This window comes from Zonotrichia albicollis, chromosome 10 (assembly GCF_047830755.1).
Source record: "Zonotrichia albicollis isolate bZonAlb1 chromosome 10, bZonAlb1.hap1, whole genome shotgun sequence".
NCBI lineage: Eukaryota > Metazoa > Chordata > Aves > Passeriformes > Passerellidae > Zonotrichia > Zonotrichia albicollis.
The window spans coordinates 6,283,064-6,304,268 of record NC_133828.1 but is presented as its reverse complement, the minus strand read 5'-3'; the positions used below and the strand labels follow the sequence as shown (position 1 = coordinate 6,304,268).

Here is a 21,205-nt window from a genome sequence, read left to right as displayed (position 1 = left end):
ACATATGAGCCAAACCAATCAGTAGTTTGAAACCACTGAGGATAAATAATTTTATTTTCCTGAAGGTTCACTGAAAACAAATTTCTCTCATTCTCTTTCCAGAACTGCCTGTATATGAAAATATTTTTCTCTTAGAAGTTAAAGCTAAGTAAACTGGGAAGTTTGCAAGAAGCAAAAATGAGGGGATTGGTTTCTGATGGAGCCGCTGGAGTTGGGTCCATTTTCTCTGCTGCTTTCTGCCTGCCCCTTCCCCATCTGTTAAAATGCCCTAATGGGCTTTTGCTTTATAATTTTGTTTATTTTAACAATTCATGCAGCTCACCTTAAGCCAGGTTTTAAGCATGTAGCAAGAGTCACAGGAGATCCTCCTCCTCCCCTCCTTTAGGGGTTATTTCTCTTATCAGAGTATACATTAGACATTCCTTTCAGCCCCTTCTTGTCTCCATGCTTATACATATACATATCTAATTCACTGTATTATTTGTTACTTTAACTTTCCCTCTCTCATGTTTCCATTGTCAATAATTTCTTTAAGCTCCATAATCTCTGTCAAATATTTGCCCTGATTTCATATTTCCTTATATATATAGATCTGTTTTAGCATCCAAATAGGCTCAGTGAACTTAGTGAATTATTTGAATGCTTAAAATTGTGGCCGTTTGTGCAGAAGTTGGGGCGGTTAGACAATAACTGATCACAGCAGTGGGGTGTCTGGTTTAACATCGATACCTAGAACTTCTATTACTTGTCCTGACATCATTAATAGTGTCAGGAATGAGCTGTGCTTTTCTGGCAGCTCCCACTGAGCATGGCTGTGGGGTGGTTTGCTCTGGAATCACAATTCCTGCTGTGTGGAGCTGGCAGTGGAGGACGATGTTCATATCCCTGCCAGCCGCCGTCGCGATGCTGAGGAGATGCTCTGCGTCCCCTTGGCCACACTTCACGTGGTCACAGCTGTGTGGCCAAGCCTGGGTTGTCCTTGCTGAAGGTAATGAGGCTACACAGACCTTGGGCACCAGAGTCTCTCACCTGTTTAACCTTCCTGAAGGGGGCAATTACGCCGTGTCCCCGTGCGGAGCTGTGACCTCTGTCCCGTAATGAGGAGGGGAGGGCTCCAGGCTCACAGCTGGAGCTGGGAGCTGGGAAGGGTCACAGCATTGGAAGTGAAAGGCAAGGATCAGCAATTTAGAGGTGGTCATTAATATGCTGATTTGCTGTCACTTGAGTCTAAAGAGATGTTTAACAATTGCTTGCCTTTTGCATGCTCTTCAAAATGCTGATTTTTTCCATAGAATCTAATTACATTTTAATAAGATGGTTTTTTTATTTCCAGGTGATTGCTAGCCCATTCCTTTCTCCCATACAGTGCTATAGTTAAAACCCAAAAAATCATGTGTATTCATTGCAGAGTTACACCCCAGTAAATCCTTTAACTGGAAGAAAACAGAGTTGTTTTTACCTTTCTTTTCATGCACTCTTACTCACATTAAATGCTGGCAACAAGGAAAATATATGCAGCCTCAAAAACCTGAATTATTTAGCAATTGTCATAAAATAATATCACAGGTTGTTAAAGTTAAATAATAAAATCTGTATGAAATAACTTCATCCTTAGTAGTTTTATGATACAATGTGTGGACTTGCCTAGAATCAGAGAGCCCAACATGACTGAAATCTCATGGCCAAATTCAGTTCATTACTCTGTCCCTGAGTTTATTACCTTAATCAAGTCATGACCTGCCTTTGCTTTGTTTAACCTACACTGGAGGATATAAATAGCCTATAATCTTGGAGGTTTTATGAGAATTAATTATTATTAATGAAATGAAAGACTCCATGATGTGCAGGCTATTTTTATTTATTATAATTACTTACTATTAATTCACTGAATTTAGCAAGTTTTATCCTAGGTTTCCTGTGACTCAGATTCATACATTAAATATTTTTGCTCTCTATCATGGCTATACAGTACCAATATCCACCATGAAAAATTAATTATTACTTCTGAAAAAGGACAGCAGACAAAGTGGGAGAGTATAAGAGGTATCACAATATTTAGGGAGCTCGAAATGGAGGGGCCAGATCTGGTACTTACACCTTGCTAAAGGAAGCATTTAGCTGTAGCATCTACTCAGTCACTCCTTTCATCTAAAATATGGAAAAAATGATGGTTTTGGAAAAAGAAGCTTTCTTTTATATTTTTTAGGGGCTTTTTTTTTTTTTATCGCAGTTTCAATTCCATGAGTAGCAAGCACATCACAGCTTGTGAATCCTGGCCTCGACCAAATATGTTTTCTGGCTCATGGCCACAGTGTTACCTATTTTCTTGCTTGATTGTACAATGTATCATTGGTTAAATCCCACAACCTTTAAAATGACTGCTCCTTGAGAATATTGAGTTTATATCATCATTTAGATAACACACTGGTCAAACAAGAATGTGCCTTTATGGTTTAGTGAAGCTTCACTCACTGAGTGACACACGAACCCTAAAACCAAATCAGCTTTATCCTGTTAATCCAGGGGAGAGAATCTCACACAGAACACCAGGACTGACTGCCCAGAGTGTAATGCAGTATATATATGTGAGAACATAAGGCTTTCTGTGTTTTCTGTGCCCTTGCTTGCAGCTGTGACGTGCCTGTCGGAGCAGGGCGACGCTGCCGCCGTCGGGGACTGCGTGCGGTGGGCAGGAGCGATGCCAGCCCTGGTCCAGGAGTGCCACATTCCCTGCAAGGATGACTGCACTTTCACCCCCTGGTCTAAATTCACAGCCTGCTCCTCTGACTGTGACACAGCCAGGAGCAGGAGGCGCTCGCTCACAGGTATAATATTTTTCAATATTTGTCTGATTGGGAATAATGCCTCTGCAGTGTTGGAGTGGTGGGAAAATCCAGAACATCCTTCATTGCTTTTTCATCTGGCACTGATCATTGCCAGCCTTATACACATTCCAGTACAAGAGCAGTGCAGAAAAGGTATAAAGGTTTTAGATGTAAACCAAATCAAGCAGTGACCAGGCTTTGTGCAAGTTTATCTGACCTATTAATCTGGGAAGCATGCAGAAAATACATATACAGGAGTACAAATCAGTGTGATTTTCTGGAGGAAGTTTAAAACTGGGACGTTTGTGCTCAGCGGTATGCCCCAGTTCAACAGGGCAAATTAATACCATGAATAAAGAAAACCCAGTACCATTAGAGCAGCTTTGTTTGATCTTTTACATGTGTTCATTAAAGTCACCAGTTCAAACCATTTGATGGATCAGTCTTCCATACTTTCTGTTGAGGTTTGTTATTATGTTATTTGAATGCTGACCAAACTGAAAAGCTTTAAAACTCCTTAATATGAATTGTTTGGAACTGCATGTTTTGCTGGGAGTTGTCTTCCCCCACGTGCATAGTTAAGTAAAAAAGAATTATACTGTGCTTACATGGTTTACAAGAAATTTGCTGTTATTGTTCTTCTCAACAGTCACATCTTTTCATGTTTCTGTGTTTGTGTTTGAGAGCTAATATGTACCTGGCTTGAGTTGCTCCTTTAATAGGGGTGTAACTTCAAAGATTTTGACTGTGGAGCAGAGTGCTAAAATTGCTGTAAGAATATCTGCTGAGATAAAAGCTGGGACCTGAAGGGCAGCAAAACGTGGTGGCCACCACTGCTCCTTCCTCCTAGACTCACTTGTCCTTGGCTGCATGGCTGTCTTCTTACTCCCTTTGTTACTGCTGGAATGCTCTGTATGTTTTACTAACTAACAATTACAGTACACATTTATACTGGTTTCAAGCTGCCATTTGTCAGTGTGGCTCATTAAAGGATAAAGATTTCTTTTTCACTAAAACTCTCCAGTATTATACAGTGCTCTGTAGTTTCTGGCAAAGAGCATATTCTAAAGTGTTCTCTATACCAGTGCCTGTAGGTTTATAGTAGGAGAAATGCTTGATCCCTAGCAAAATAATAGGTGCCTGGTCTTACAAAAAATATGTAAAAAATAATTAATAATTACTTACAGGTAGTTCTAAATCTGATTTTTCTTTATGAGCATTGTGCAAGTTACAAAACAGTACAGCCCTACCTATCCCCTTTCTTACTCTGTTCTACATCAGATGGAGATCTGTTCAAGTAAGTGGGCCAAAAATGATTTCTAATGCTCAGGTTCTGTTGGTTTGTCTCCTCACCTGCACTGCATTTGTGACCAAGCACCACCAGTCTCCCTGTCCGACCTTGCTGGTTCCATTTTTCCTGCCAGGATGGAGCTCGTGGTCTCAGCCTGTGGCCAGTGAAGGTGTCCTGAAAAGCAAGTGGTGAACATGCAGTGAATGTCCCAGGTGGGGATGTGACAATTCTCCAGAGAGCAGCAAGGGACACCCAAATCAGACACTGGCTTTGGTTTGGCCCCCTCTCAAAAGGGGAACTCAGTGAGACAGGTGCCAACTTGTATTTGCATAAATGCTCCTTGAAAAATAGAGGTAGAAACAAGTCTTGAAAAAAATCTCATCTGCAGGAACTCAAAGATTAAGGAAAATGTTATTTTCAAAAGTATTTTGTGATGTTAAGAGACCTTCATCCATTTGCATTTCACCTCTCTGCAAGTGTGCATGAATTGTACCTCTTGTTCATCAACTGCGTGTGTCTATTCTCAAGTGAATGCTTTGGCTTCATTATAAGAGTTCATTGATAATGTCACTTAATGGAAATCTTCTAATTGTTTGCTGAATATTTGCTTGCTCTCCACTCAATTTTTAATAGTATAATTCATTTTACTTTGTAATTCATCATTGACTCTACATATGAAACTAGTCATTACTTAAGTGAAGGACTTATTACAGAACATATCAAAATTCAAAGTCATTATAATGGAAACACCGTTTTTAGGTGAGTCTTCAGTTAATTAATACAGTCAGTTAATTCTCTGCATTGTGGATACAAAGCACTTTCTGTATTTTTGTTTCCTATAATTTTATTTACGGTATGTACTACCTGATAATATTTAATATATAATGTTTCTTAGTATTCAGAAATGTAATAAAAAAGGAAATTCTATTTAATTGATGGGTTTATGTCTTAAAAAAATTTTGGAGATGGTATTTTTAGCAATGATCTTTAAAGCAGTCTGTAAAGATGATAAAAATACACTACCACTAATTCTAAAAATATTTCTATGGGAAGAGTATGGGATTAATGTCACTTTTCCCCTTAAAATAGGGCTTTCATAGCAGCTTCATTTAGGGGGAAGATTCCAACAAAACAGATGGCAGGGCAAGTTGTTAAAAAAAACCAGTCACATAAGTATGAGATTATTGACATCCTTACCTCAGTGTGTTGTGCTTCGTGTCATGGTGGCAAAACATGGGCAAATCCCAAATTCCCATGTTTACTAACACAATGCAGAGCACACAACCAAACGTAGAGTTTGTTGCTCCTCATGGCTTCTCAAGCAGAGAAGGCTGGAAATGCCATTAGAGAGCTCTCAATCTAGTTAAAGTCTCTTAAAAGACTTCCCTTGAAATATGGGGAGTTGTACCTGCATTTCCTCATAAATATATTCTTAAAATGTAAACATAGATTTATCTACCAAGCTATAAAGATGCTGATTGATTTTTTTTTTGGCGTCATTTTGTGCTGGCAAATTCTACATTCCCTAGAACTCTGAAAATACCATTTTGAAAGAGCTGGGGCTTGAAGGATGATGACATTAAGGGTCTACAGTCAGGGGCCTTTCCTTGGCAGGTACATATTTGTATGGAAACAGGCACTGATGAGACCCAGCTTGTCTGTGCTGAAATGGCTCTTGGTTCCAGGCTGGAAAGGGGATTGTTGACTTACATAACTTACCTTTTGGTTTTAGTATCTTATTTGTGTGCAATGAAGAGAAAACATTTATTCTGGCATCAAAGCTTTAAAAACCTTCTGCAAAAGTGTTTTTAGTGCATCCAAGATTCCCAAGGAATATTTTGAGGATGGCATACGGATACATTTTGTTGCTGAAGATGAGTTCTCCCTTGTGTGCAGATGCCAAATGCAAAGACATTCCTGAGCTCAGCCAGCATCAAGATTGTTCCACGGCACACTGGCTGACCTGTGCCAAGAAAAGCATTGATTTTTATCTTTGGAGGCTGTGTACAGACATTTGTTCCCTTGAGCAGTTGTAGGGATGCAGAGAGCTTGAACTGTCTGTTTTGCATTATTTCTTCTTGTACTGGGGACCGACCCCTTCTCATGCCTTGAAGTCCTGCAGGACAAGGGCATGGAGAGTGCAATTGCAGAGAGCTGTACTGTGGGTTTATTTGGATGCTGCTGCTGCTTCCTAAAACTTCTGAAAGAGCTTTCTTTTAAAACCTGTTGAAGGAACAGAGCAAAGGAAAACATGAAAGCAAACACAACCATTGAAATGCTTTCCAGCACTAATAATTTACTGAGGATTATCTTTTTCTGTTTTCTTCAAAGCATGGTTTGTGTGCACAGCTCATCTTTAACTAATTTGTAAAGAAATCTCAAAGAAGTTGTAGCTAATTTAGGGTCCTCCGGAAGTTGTCCTGGCAACCATTGATTGCGAACAAATAGAGACAAAACAATCAATTTATTTCCATCAGATAATTAGGGGAAAATTATATTATATGAAATTACAAAGCAGTTTCTGGGCAGACCATTTCTAGAGTGAGACTTTATATTTTACTCCTTCATCTACCCATCAGAAGAGTATTTCCAAGTTCTCTGGTTGCCCCTGGAGATAAGTACGTTGTCCTTGCACGCCAGAGCACTGGCAGCAGCTAATAGATGCTTCAGAAACATCCCTGAATATTAACATTCAGATTGTCTTGGTTCTAATGTGTTGAATTCATGCAAGTATAAATAATATGACGTGTTGTTATCAAGAGCAGCAGATGTTGAGCTAACGCGCCGATTCCTGTGGTCGGAACAGGGCGAAGCAGAAAGCGCGACAAATGCCAGAACACGGAACTTTATCCTCAAGTTGAGACGGAGCCGTGCCCCTGCGAGGCGTTCACCCCCCAGCCCCATGGGAATTGGTCTGACTGCATTATCCAAGGGGCTCCAGCCGAGCTGCAGCTGGGAATGCCAGCCCAGGGAGTGGCCAGGGAGTGTGGCCAGGGCGTGCGGCTGCGAGCCATCGCCTGCTACGACAGGAGCGGCAGACTGGTGGAGCCATCTCTCTGTAGCACTTCGGGTAAGGAGCGTAGAACAGCACACAACACCTGTGAATAGCACTCTGTGGCTCACTGGGGAGCTTATCTGAGGTGTGTGCTTGCTGGAATAGCTCTCACAAGTTTGTCCTGGGTGTGGAACACAGTTCTTCGAATATCTTCTTATTGCTCTTTAATAATGAAGTTTTCCTCAGTGTAAGGATCTGCTGGTATTTCTGCCATGGAAATGAAGCACACAAAGGCTGAAGTTGGCAACAGTGCCAGAATACCAGAGACATTTCCCTAAAAATCCCATAAAAGTAAAAGCTTTGGAGGAGGTGTATTTATTTCAGTCAGCATTTTGTTTGAAGATGTCTCCTACTTTTGCTTTTACTTGTTTAGACATTTTTATTTCCTTTCACTAAGTTTGGAGGTTTGCATGGTTGTTTTCAATGAAGGAATTTACAATTTTCTAGAGACAATTATATTTAATTACTAAATGCCTGTGATGTCACTTGCTGTCTCTCATGCCAGCAGCAGCCAGTGGTCTCCTCCCACCGTTATGTGCCCATGTTAAGCTCAAATTCACAGAGTGTATTTTCATAAATTCACAGAGTATATTTTCATGTCCCTGGGACAGTTACATTTCTTGTATAATCAAGTAGCCTATATCAGAAAGAGAACAGAATTAAAATCAGGGGAGAGCAGGATGTGTCATTCCATTTGGGTGTTTTTTCCCATTTTCCATGATATGCAGTTCATTGAATGGTTTAAGTTGGAAGTGACTTTAAATATCATCTCATTTCAGCTCCTTTCCACTCTCCCAGGTTGCTCCAAGCCCGGTCCAACCTGCCCTTGAACACTTCCAGGGATGCTTCAGCCACAGCTTCTCTAGAAACCTATGTTAGAGCTTCACCACAGTTAAGAATTTCTTCCTGGTATCAAATCTAACCCTGATACCTGTGCATTTGAAGCCATTTTTCCTTGTCCTATCACTTATCACAGACATACGCCTTTATTTTAGGAGCAGAATCTCCAGCTGGGCTGCCCCCAAACCACTGCTGCTCTCTGACTTCCAGCCAAAAGCCTTGGGTCAGCTTGGAGCAGGATGTAGCAGTTTGGAATTCTGCTGATGAGCTGTATGATGGGAGGGGGAGAAAGGATGTCTCAGGAGGAGATTAAGTCATACATTGGGCACCACAAGTGCTCCTGAGGGTATAAGGGAGCAGAGAAATCAGCTCTCTGGAGGGTCTTCACGATGGGGATCAGCAGCCTGAGCCACGTGTAATAAAAGGGAAAAAAACCCTCCACCTTAATGCAGTCATTCAGTCCTGGAGTGAATTCCTCTTGCAGCTGTTGATGGCTGTTCCAGCTGGCTGCACAGGTTCATAAAGCAGCTTTCCATGGTTTGTGTTTCAACAATGTGCTTTTGTACCAACTGATTGTGCCTCTGTGGCCCATGAAGGAGGAGTAGTATACCTTTCCCCCACATTACCTTTTCTCCTGCAAAAAGGGAGCTGCTGGGTTTTGAAGGTGGGTTTGCCTGTGGCATGACTTGCTCTTTTGAAACACTCAGGGCTTTTATCACTGTTAAAAAGGGGAGGTTGTCTATGCGTGGGGCTTTTCTAAATAACCTTGAAGCCTGTTTTCTGTCAGTGATATTTATGTGGCATTTTTAATGGTCTGGCTTCTCTTAGGGAGGTAGTAGGGAGTGGTAGCTCCAGGGGAATATTTTTCACTTTGTTGTCTTCAGGTTTTTATGTAAGCAAAAATTGTTGTGGCACTGCCCTGGCACAGGGCCCACGTCAGAGGCATAGGGGTGGTCAGTGACTTTGGGCATAGACTGACTAAAAATGGGCAGAAGCTCCACACTTCTATCACCTGAGACCTGCCTTCCAAGGTTACACAAAGACAAGTCTGATATTGGTCTCTAGAGCTGGGAACTTTCAAAATGCACTTCTGAACACCTTATTGAATTAGTGATAGAAACAAATCATTATCCAATTAATAATTAGCAGAATGCTTTTCAACCATAATGGAGAAGAGCAATTTACAGAAGCATGAAGAATTGCTAAGCCCTCAGAAATTATTCATGACAGTGTTTTTTTAAAGCAGCTCAGTTTGTCTTGCTCACCATTAGTATCAGGTGACCTTTTAACATTTGCTGGCTGGCCATGATTATGGCTAATTAATCCACTGTCTTATATATGGAATGCCAATCACTGTGATGTCTGGGCATTGTTCTTGCTTTATGAGGTGGGGATAAGCAGCTTCCTCTTTTACTCCTTTCAGGTCTTCTGACTTCTCTTTGTTTCCTGCTCTTTTCCTTCTGCAGGACAGTGCTTTTCCTTCCTTTCCCTTGAACCAGAACAGAAGTGAGAACTTGTAAGACTTTTGATGGGTCCTTTTGAAGAACTGCAGAATGTAGAAAGAGAAATGTAGGGATGTAAATTGGCCCTCAAGAGTAGAAGCAAATTTGTCCCAGGTTTGGTAATGTCCTGAGTACATGGTGTAGGACAATAAAAATGGTGTAGAACAGAATAGCTTGTAGCTTTTGTGGAGGGCAAACTCTGGGCTTGTGCCTCCTTGCTGCTGTGATTTTCATTTTCCCTGACTGAAACCTTGTGAACTTAAACTTGAGTAAGGTTTATTTCACTTGGTCAATGTGACCTATTACGTGAGAGTATCAAAGTTGTCAAGTGAATGTACAGTTCACTTGAGTCTGGTGTGGAAATAAACTGCTCAGAAGGGTTTTGGTTCTGGGGCCCTGCTCTGACGCTGACTTTTTGGAGTGATTCTGCATTTGCAGCTTGGAGAGCGAGGGGGGAGCCTAAACAAAAACCCAATTCAGTTTGTTCATCTGTGTTTCTTACAAGTTTAGACTCCAACTGTCCTAAGCCTATCTGCAAATATATTAATCCTTTAAGCATACCTTCCCAACTGGAAATGGGCATTTTCACCCCATTGGTGTAGTTACTGCAAGCAGAATATCCCAAGGTTCAGAAAGAGTGAAGACAGAAAGCATTCCAGCTGTTCCTTTTTGGAAATGCTCTATCTACCTGCCTGAGGTCTACAGTTTGTTCTGTCCCAGGACCTGAAGCCCAGGCTGGAGGGAGGGACCTCTGCCCTGACCCACCAGAGCTGAGCAAGCCTGGTGTCAACACTTGGGGTCAGCTGTAGTGGGCACACTGATCACCACTGACTGATTTACCCATCCTCACTGCCATTTAATTGTGTGTTAGCTCGTGGTCATTAGATATTACAAGCTTAAAATACTAATCACAGGCTTTTCTGAATTTTATTTCTTTCTATATCAAATCTTTTCTGCAGGAAAAAAAAGTACAGGTTTGTTTTTTTTTTTCCCCACGGCTGGCTTTTGTGATAAACTGCTTTATTTTTCCTTGATCACCCATTCAATAAGCTTGAGAAATGAGTGATCTGCATTTTCCAGTTGAGCTAGTGATTTTCTCCCAGGTTTGGTTCGCCCTTGTTTTTCTTCCTTTAATTTGGAAATGCACCTATGAAATCATGGATAGAGGTAACTACCTCTAAATACATTACAAAATTATAATTATAATTTTATAAAATTATACAAATTATATTATATTATATTATATTATATTATATTATATTATATTATATTATATTATATTATATTATATTATAAATTATAATATAATTAAAATTGGTAGTTTGCCTCCATTTTCCTTTGCATCAGAAGACGTCTTATATTGAGTTGAGCTCACTGCTAGTCCAGGGGGTCTTCATTTTCTAACTGTGTCTCTGGAGCATCCTCCTTGGCCATGGAATTGTCCTTTTAATTGCAGTTCATCCGCTTCTCAATCTGTCATCTGAGTTGCTCATACTATTTTTGAATTTCCATCTCCTTTGTTTTGAACAATTTCCCGTCGTCCCTTTCCTTCTCTCTTGTGTGCGATGCCAACAGGGTTTTTTTAATCTTGGAGGAACACAGGGTGCCTCATCTGTTCCAAAATCAAAGCTGGAGATTTCTGTGCACTTGCATGGAGGTTCTGCTTTTGATCCGACGAGCAATTTATGGAAAGCAGGAGTTTATGAACAGTGCTTATCCTATTCAAATTCTGCTGTGCTCACAACAACAGGAACCTGGAAGAAAAAGGCACCACAGACAAATAGATCCTGGTTTTAAATCACAGAGTGCTTAGCTGTGACCTGCACTCACCTTAAAAAGCTTTAATTATCTCTGAATTTATGAAGGGCACAGCAGGGATTCTCAGACACCTCCTTACTCTTACAGTGTAGTGTCTCCTTCTGTGAGCTCCAGCTTCTGGTGGACAAACCCATCCTAAAATAAAAAGGCTGGGATTGACTCCCACCATTTTAAGAGAAAATGAGCTGTTTTCAGGTAGTTTTAAATCCCTAGATTTTAATAAGCATTCTGCAGTTTTTTATTTGCGTAGCTCAAAAGCCATAAGCAGAGCCTAATAGGTTAAAGGAATATGAGTCAGATCTGTCCTGATCTGAAAGCAAACTTGCTGCTTCTACAAGGTTTGGGGGGAAAAATTTAAATTAAGAGTTTGAAAATGCAACACTGAATAGGTGCTTGTTTATTTATGGAAGTGTATCAGTTTTAGTAATTACTGTGGTACACATTTTTGCACATCCAGTAAGTTTTATTTTAAGGAGTGAAAATGTAGAAATCCCTGATTTTGAAAACCTTCAGAAATAGGAGCTTTTCTGAACAGACATTTCTCTGTGTTTTTGAAAATATTCCAAAATTTAATTTCGCTCTTAGTCTGAGTGGCATTTTGCATTGAAATTTCAGTTTTTAGTACAACCTGTTGATTTCAGAACCCAGCTAGGCTCTCTGTAATCACTTCCCAAAGATAACAAAGACATCCCTGTTTTATCAACATTACAGCTCAAATCCAAAACACAGCCCCACACTAGAAACTGTGACGAAAATTAACACTACCCCAGCCAAAACCAGCATAGTCTCTCTCTGTGTCCTTTTTGTTACATGACTGGATTTTATTAATGACTGTATTGCTACTAGAAAACTTTTCAAAGACTGGTTGAGGAAGAAGCTTCAGCTACAAATTGACCTTATTTTCTGTCTATCCCATCCCCTGACATGGGAATTACGGCTGGATCACAGGACTGTCCTGCCCTCGAGTCCCCACTTCAGGACTCTCTGAAGCCACTGCCACCTTTGACTGTTTTCTGCTCTCTCACAGCTAAATAGGTTCTAAATTTAGCTCTGAAATCGTGGCTGGGTTCTGCTCTGGACTCTCTCTGGCATTCCTACATGTCTCCTTGGGTGTGTGGTGACACTTTTAATTACAGCTGTGCCTGCCAGGGGAGCTGTAACAGAGACACAGAGCCTGGGAAGGACCTGGCCTCCACTTCTTGTTTGACTACAGGATTTTTACATATTGCTCCCAAAACAGTGCTCAGAGAATGATGATTTATTCCTTATCTTTTTCCTTTGCTGCTTTTTGTTCTTTTTTTCTTTTTCAAAATCTGTTCACCATGAGAAAATTTGGCCACGGTTCTTCCTTTATGGATGTTAAAAGACTTATCAAATGAAATTGGATCACAGGACAACTGTTCAGACATTGAGTTCTCTGTGTTTTTCTGGCAACAGAATCAAAGATAAACAGCCATCAAAAAAGTTATTTCTGAATGGGTCAAACTGGCTATCAAAGAAGCTTATTTAAGGCAAGGTGAGACTTCCCCTGAGGCATTAGTACACAGAAATGCACATTCTTCTAGGTCTTTATCTTAGAGAAAGGAAGCATGCATCTTAAGAAAAAATATTTAGAGACTTGGCTTTTGGAGCAGCATCTTCTGTAAGTGCTGCATTTAGTCAGAGTGATGTCTGTTGTTACTCCTTGGCTCTAAATACACATCTTTTTTGCTTATCTTCTTGCCCAAATTTCTTTTATGCTTTTTGCTGCATTCCATAAAATGACCCCTTGGAAGAGGTGGCAGTGCCAGACTTTGTGAAGGAATGGCTTTTTACTGTCCTCAAACAGACTTTCTCATGTTTGACATTCACCATCAGCTGCCTCTTGCTGGACCACCTCTGCCCACCCTTGCTCATGTCCATCACTTTTGTTTCTATTATTGGGCTCAGTTAGGAGATTTTTTGTTTTGTGGTTTTTTACGGATTGATTAAAGCTCTTCCATGGGACTTGGGAATGTTTTTAGTGTAGAAATTGTAACTCAGTGTAGAAATAGTCTGTGGGAGCTTTAGGAGAGCTGTGATAGCAGGTTAATGCACTGGGTGATCTCCTGCCCTGATTTCTGCAGCAGGCTGTGGAAAAAGAATTTCCTTGAAATGTGGCCCATCTCTTCAGCCTTAATAACACATTTGTCACAAATACAGCCTGTTATGAGGCAAGGCTCTAATAAAATGTTACCATACAAAGACTTAGAATTAACATTTTTCTCTCCCTACATGTCATTCCATTTAATATGCTATATTGGAAGTATGAAGAAATATTTAGCCTAGTCCTGTTCATGAGTTACATATTCTAGTCCTAAGACCTCTGTCCTTCTGCTGCTCATGGAGAGCTTCATGATCCCTCTGAGGTGTGTGGCTGCACGGGGAAGTGATGTGGCAGTTCATAGAATTCCTCTCATGTCTTGTGTGGGTTTTTTTGCAGCATTTTTTAACCCTTTTGCCTTTTATACAGCTCTGATGAGCAGGAATTTTAAGCAAATAAAAGGATGAGAAATAATTTTTGAGTGGAGAGTGACAATTCCATACCTTTACCCCTGTTGGGGAGCCCTGTGGCAGCTGGACATGGTAGGTACTGTGGTGGAGTTCAGTGGGCATTAAAGGGGTTAATGCCTGACACATTCTGAAAATTTTCAGAAGCAACTTAATTAAAATTAAACCTAAACTTCAGCTCAGTCTGTTCTGAGGATTATCCTTGTGATACTGATGAGTAGTAGAGAATTTATCCTACCTTAGTCTGTTCCTGGGCCTGAAATACACTTTAATAGCTCTCTGTCCTCCAAGGTTTGCAAATGAGGATGGTGCAAATTAAATTACTGAGAGGCTGGTTTGCAAATCTTCAAATATCCCTCAGTGCAGACAGATATTCCCACTGTGACATCTTGGCTCTCATTTGTATTTGGTTAACATGGGGGAGTGACCACTAACAATAGTGTTGTTTAACAGGATTGCATTGCCTTCTGCTGCTGAATTCACTGAAGTCCTCCAGCACAGGAGATTGAACTACACAACCAGGGAGCTCAAAGTCACACTGCAAAATGGAAACAAAAGTCTATCAGAAATTCAGTACATCAATACTCTGTGCTGGGGCCTGCTAGTGTCACAAAAACGTCCTGTTTCCCTCTCAAGGTTTTCCATCATATAAATGAGTCACTGCTCTCCCTGTGCCTGAGCTGTGGAGAACCAGGACTGTTCCCTTCTGCAAAATTGTGTTTTTGTCAGATGTTTTTTATAGTACAGCTTTATTCAAGGAGGTCAGATGCTTCTGCAGCAAGGTGACCTCTAATAGGTGGAGGGAAACTCCTTATGCAAGCAGATGGGGCCTGGCAGCAGGTACCTGGATTTTGGGTAAACACTCATGGATCTTCCTGGTGCTGGTAATAATGGTTAGTGGCATCCTTAAAACAGCACCTTTATAATTAAAGTGTGCAGCTGGGCTTCTCATTTAGTGTGGATGGGAGAAGGGATTGAGGCAGAGTATTGATTTTAATGTATTGATTTGGGGGGTCACTGTGTCATTCACCCCCTGTGACACTGGGGAGGGGGCTGTGGAGGTCACAGCTGGCTCACAACCTTCCCCTGTCTTTCCAGTGCCTGTGTGACCTGCTCGTGAGCAGAGGCCCTTGAGTTTGTAAATTAAGGAACTAGGAATGTACATTTAAAGAAAAAAAAAATAGTTTTTCCTGCTGCTGTGAGCCCTCTTGATAATATTAATTGCACACTGATCTAATTAATGTTCCTGTCTTCTGCAGTGTCATCTGCTGGTTTAGTTTGTCTGAAATAAAAGCAGTATTGTAATGCAGAATACATGACAATTATCAGGATGCAGGGAGATCATCTCCGTGTCCCGTTCTGTCAAATGAAAGCCATAATGCTGTTGTCCAAGGCAAGTGTCTAAATGAGGCTTGTCTGTGTCTTGGGGTCACAGCTTGGCAGCAGAGTGAGCTGCCATATTGTGGTGACAGTGCCCAATGTCATGGCTTTAGAAGCTGGCAGAAGGATGCTCTCCACAGAGGGCCTCAAAGTCTGAAATTGAGTTTCTTAGTGTGCTCCAGCAGAGCCTGAAACCATTGACCCTCAGGACATCTATGATTTACTGAGGGGGGTAGATACTTGTAGTGACATTTGGTGGCAGCTTTCTCTCAGTGATGGACCCTTGGCTCTGGAAGATTCTTCCTGCCAGGTCCAAATTCCCCAAGTCTGTATTGATCTTCAGAGCACTCTGCAGTGCACATCTATTTTCAGAGCTGCTGTGCCATCAGGCCTCTGAGAGAAGTCAGGTGTAGGAGAAAAGGGAATTTGATGGTCTGTGGACAATTTGTGTTCAGGTTTTAAAAGAAGTCTTGTTTTCTTGTGTAAATATCATAATAAGAATAATAAATAAACACAGTTTTGTATTTGTTTTAAAAACATGCTCGTACTATTAATTGAGTAGCCTGGAAAAAATAGATAGTAAACAATCCATAATAAAATACAGTGGGCTGAGTCTTTTTCCTGATGTATAGAGGATTCCAACACTGCTAAGGAGAAAAGAAAAGCTACTGTGTTTTATTTGAAGAAAACAGATGATTTTCCCAGTGGCAGAGTGATGAGCAAAGTATACAGAAGAACACAGCTGAGCTACTCCCCTAACTGCTATTGATCCCAGTGGATGGTTTTTTATTTGAGTAAGGACTTTGTTAAGATGTCAGGGCTCCCAAGCAGCCAGGCCAGCCCTTCACCATGGGAGGCCAGCTCTGGGAGAAGGGAGCATCATTCCCACAGTTGGTTTTGGAGCCAGGACAGACTTGTGCAGTGGATTTCTGCCCTCCTGCATCACATGTTCCCTGTGAGATGAATGTACAGTGCGCAGCCCTATATATTTGCTCTATTTATTTGCACTCAGAAGGCAGCAGACGAGGCTCCTTCTCTGGAAGAGTTCTCAGCTTGTTCTGCAATCTGTTACAAGGAAAGTGCTAATTAATGGAGATTTCCTTATTGAGTTAAAAGATTAAATATATCAACTACCAGGGCTTGTATCTAATGCCAAGTGTATGCTTGGAAGTTCTTTAAGGAAGAAAACTGTAATGCAGAATCAAAAGAAATTAGAAATCATAATGCAAAGTCAGCACCAGCCCAACTGCCTCCTCGGGATTTATAGAGTCTGTGAAATTGAGCAATAAAACCAACCTTTGGATGAATTTCAATAACAATAATGTTGAGTTAAACTTACCAGCCTTCTTTACAAGTCCTCTCTGGTCTATTTAGAATCTCTAATCAGTCTGCTAGGAGATAACGTGAGCGTGTGCATCTTTTGTGGAGTAAGTGAGAATAAATTAGCTAAGGGTCCATTATTTGAGCCTTGCAAAATATTTGATGTGGAAGTTATTTTTGCTGGGTTTTTTGGCTGTGCATTTATGGAATGTAAATTACATTATCTCCTAAATTTCTCAGCAAACTAATAATGTGTAAAATCTCTCAAATCCTTGTGTACTGTAAAAAAAGAAGATTAAACATTTGTTCTGTGGCAAGATTAAATCCTTTTCAGCTGCAACTCAGGTTTTTAGGAACTTAAGTCTCCCAGACTTACTATGTTTAGTTCCCTTCAGTTAATAATTTTCTGCCTTGAAGCAGGATTTAGGTTTTGAGCAGGGATTATTTGGGACGAGGTGCTCCTCTTGCAGCTCACAAGCTTCTGGAGCTTTGTTTGTGCCATGTGGCCCATGGCCAGTGGCTGCCTTGTTCTTGGCGCACTAGGGAAGCCTCAGCCATAGAACTATGATCAGCTGGCGGAGTTAAGTCTCTGAGCTGCAGTCTGTACTCCATGCTGAGTTTTAACCTGAGGTAAAGCAAAAGGTTTGCCTTACAGGAGATCCCAGATCTTCAGCTGAGCAGAATTTGGCCCACCAAACGCTGTGGTCCACCAGGTCTCCTTTATAAAGTCTTTAGCTATTACATTTTTAGCACTGCTTGGATTTACTGGTGTTATTTTGTGATGTTTCACAGTCAGTAATCAAGTGAATGTGAATATTAATTGCAAAATGAATCAATTTTTTTCCCCCTCTACCTTTGGTCTGTGTAATTAGAAACATTTCTCCTGTGTCACTGTCCACTCTGCTGCTCCCTAGTTTGTTAAAGGGTGATCTCTCCTGTCCCACAGACTCCAAGGGAAATTAGCAGTGTTATTACCAGTGGCAGCTGTGGTGATGCACAGAATTGTCCCTCTCACAGTAATGACCTTGAGTTTTATGAAGCACCTCAAGGTTTACTAACAAGGGTAGAACTGCTAGAAGTTTGTTAATTGAAACCATGAAATATGTTAGAGAGGATACAAATGAGTTTAAAGCCAATTCAATTAGAGGTGCATCTGTTTCCAAAGCTGCTGGAGAAATGTTTATTTTCACATCACTTTTAAGGCAGCCTCTTGGAATGCTGCTGGCATGGTTGTTTAACGCTGTGTGCAGACCTTGCACCCACAACAAATTTATCTTCTGGAAGTGCAACAGTCAGGTGGAAGTGTCCCTGATTTTGCTTGTAAAACCACTGATGTCCTCCTTCTCCCAGCACAGCCCCCTGTGGCATCACTGACATCCCCCAGCCCATCACCCAGCTGCCTCCTCTTGCCTTGGCTCTGCTGGGTGGCACAACAAAAATGGGACCATAGGAGTTTCTGCACCATGTATTTGTGCCTCTCTGACACTGGCACGGGGTGCCCAGGGGAGCTGTGGCTGCCCCATCCCTGGAAGTGTCCAAGGCCAGGTTGGACAGAGCTTGGAGCAACCTGGGATAGTGGAAGGTGTCCCTGCCCATGGTAGGGAGTAGAACAAGATGAGCTTTGAGGTCCTTTCCAGTCCAAACCTTCTGTGATTCCATGACAGCCACCAGAGCATGGTCCTCACTTTATCCACCTGCTGTTGCCTTGTCTCAGTCTGCACAGGAGAATTGAGGTGAGTCAGGGCTGCCACATTGTGTGTCTGAGCCTTCCCAGGACATCCTGTGTGATCTGTGGGTCCTTTGTTTGTTAGAGACACTTTAAAGACTCCATTTGTGGCTTGTTGAACAAGCACACTGTTCTTAATGAATAAATCATAGTAAAATGAGCTGTGCAGTCTAGGTAAATGCATTTGCTCATCCCACTAGGTTGACAGTGTCTCAGTAGAAAAACAATAGCACTTAAATGCAGAAAAGGCTTATTTGGTCATCCAGACCAATTTTCCCTGCCAGTTCCCAGTAGCATGTTTCAAAGTGCCCACTTAAATAACCTGGAGTTCTTGTCATTACCTCCTGTGACATCTGTGTGTGCAGCTCCAGCTCTGTGGTGCTCAGGAGCCTGCTGATGGCCCCAGTAGGACAGAAGTTCTCATCTACTCTGTCTGAATCAAATGAGCTTTATTTTAACAGTGTTTGAGACTTTGAGGAATAATAATAGTAATAATAATTTTAAAAAGGAGGTAAAAGGAAGCTTCAAGAAATAATCTAAGAATACATGGAAAGCAGGCTGAACATGGCTGATAAGTAGTTCCACATCTTTTTCTGTGGAAACAAAAATTGTTTGGTACCGGGTTTTACAGAGGGGAGAAAAATGAGGGATGTGATGGATGAGTGGGAAATTTAAGGATGACACTGACAAAACCAGCTGTGTAAACTCAGCCTTGAGTTGGTCTCCCAAGCTGAGCAACAGTAGCTCAGAAATGTTATTTACTTTATTCATATTTTGTTATGGTAAGGTTATTTCTCTGGATAGTGGCTTGAATGTAGAGTTCTTTATTAATGGATTGTTTTAATAGCACATTGGCCTTGGGGCTTTTGTTTGTTTAGTATTGTGCATCATGCCAAAGCTACAAGTTTTCTAGGCATGCCAAAGCTGGGATTATTGTGGGTCTTTTCAGTCCCTTGACAACAGCAAGTTATTGCTTGGCTCCTACAGAAAAAAAAAAAAATCCTGGTTTCACAGGCAATGGATGAGCTGAGTACAATGTTATTTACTACTCATCATAAAAAGCCATAAAGGCATTCTCTGTCTGAGCAGAGAGGGCACATCACAGGAACGTTTTTGGAGGAAAATTTTGGTTGAATGAAATCTTTGCTCTTTAAATAAATACCTTGGTGTAGGATTAACCCTAAGTGGTTGATAGAAGAGTAATGGCAGTCTGTGAGGAGAGCTTGAAGGAAAGTTACATTCCCATCTTGATTTTGTAGAATGGACAGTCAGCTTCCTCTGGACAATATGGAAGTGTAGTGCTCTGTAGCTGGCCAGTATTTGATTATAATTGGTGTAATTAAGAAATACAGGTGAGGAAACTGAAAAAGAAATGAGCAGCCTCTTAGCAATGGGATGTCTTTGGAAATTCTGTGGTTCACTGAGGGATAACTCACAGCACTTCCTGGGGATGGAATACATCAGGTTCTTCAGTCTTCACAGAACAGTCTGTGTTGGAAGGGACCTTTTAAAGGTCATCATGTGAACCCAGTGAGCTCCCCCAGGTTGCTCCAAGCCCCATCCAGCCTGGCTGTGAACACTTCCAGGGATGGGGCATCCACAGGTTCTCTAGGCAACCTGTGCTGGTATTCTACCATGTTCATTGTAAAATCTTCTTTCTTGTATATAAGAAAGATGTTTATTATAACTTCTTCTTCATCTTATTTTTTTATAGTCTGTTTCCTTTTTTTGTCTTATATTTCTTTTTATTATAGACATAGATCTTGAGCTGCCTGAAGACTTAGCCCGTTTTACCTTCTCTGATAAGTTGATAACCCCTCTGACTAATCCTACTTTGAAACAAGGCACTTTCTTTGTTTCTGTTGAGAGTTAATTACCCAGGCTGTCACACAGCCCAAGGAAAGCTGATATTTCATACAGTGGTGGAACAGAACTCTTTAGAGAACTGCCTAAGAAATGCTTCTCATAAATCTATCATGAGAAAATTTCTTTTACTTATCATAATGTATTATGAATTACTTTGAGTGGCAACCTAAGCAGGTGGAACAGAATATCAGTGGGTTATTTGAGATTTTTATTTGGGGGAAAAAAGTGAGTCTGTTTTAGAAATATTTGTATATGCGTGTTCATGGATGTCATCTCACTGAGGTGAGCATACAAAGCATACAAAGTTGAAATATCTCAAACATTCCAATATCACTGGAATGGATTCAGTCAGAAATAATTAAGAAACCCAATTCCAGTGGGTTTGGAGCAGCAAATAAAGAGGCACCACAGCAGAGAGAGATCAGAGGCAGCAAAGACAACCAGAGCACTCTGTATGGGCTCAGGTCTGCAGCACTGGGGAAGAGTTACAGCGTGAGTTAGGGGGGGAAATGATTGCAGCTGTCAGGCTGCAGGGTGGCCGCTGTAAAGAAACAGGAGCAGCACCATCACAGGGAATCAGGAGAGGAGAAATAGAGCAGCACTGAGCTGAAGGAGCTGTTGCTGCTGCTGTTTTTTAAGGCACTGTTTACAAAAGCAACATCAGTATTTCTTGTACCTCTAGAAGGAAGATATTTTCCAGCGGATGGATGCCTAAATAAGCCTGAAACCTTTCTTGATACTGACTTCAGAGTGAAGAGCAGGAGGGAGGCAGCAAATTGCTGCTGTGCGTTGATGCCCAGGCTGTAACACAGTTCTGGTTCACTGTGAGCAGCAGGCTTGGGCATGGTTCAGCCAGTAAATCCAGCTCTGAACCAGAATAATCTCTGTGCCTCAGCCTTGGTGTTCATGGTTGTCTGGGGGTTTTGGACAGCATCAGCTTCTGGGTTGAGTTTTGTTGTTTGGGTGTTTTTTCCCCTCCGTGCTGCAGTGACTGTCACCTGGGTAGATGGGGGAAACCCTTCCTAAAAGAGTAATGAAATGAGTTAATTTGGT

The 21,205-nt window shown here is 41.2% G+C and overlaps 1 protein-coding gene across 5 annotated transcripts in view; it reads left to right on the top strand.

Moving 5' to 3' along the window:
* The window catches only part of THSD7B (thrombospondin type 1 domain containing 7B), a 299,016-nt gene that overhangs the window by 200,132 nt on the left and 77,679 nt on the right, over window positions 1-21,205 (top strand). For all 5 annotated transcript variants that reach the window (XM_074547892.1, XM_074547895.1, XM_074547893.1 and 2 more), the window contains 2 exons: window positions 2,631-2,825; window positions 6,923-7,186. In XM_074547892.1, the coding sequence (XP_074403993.1) occupies window positions 2,631-2,825; window positions 6,923-7,186 (459 nt within the window). The remainder of the gene's footprint in view (window positions 1-2,630; window positions 2,826-6,922; window positions 7,187-21,205) is intronic.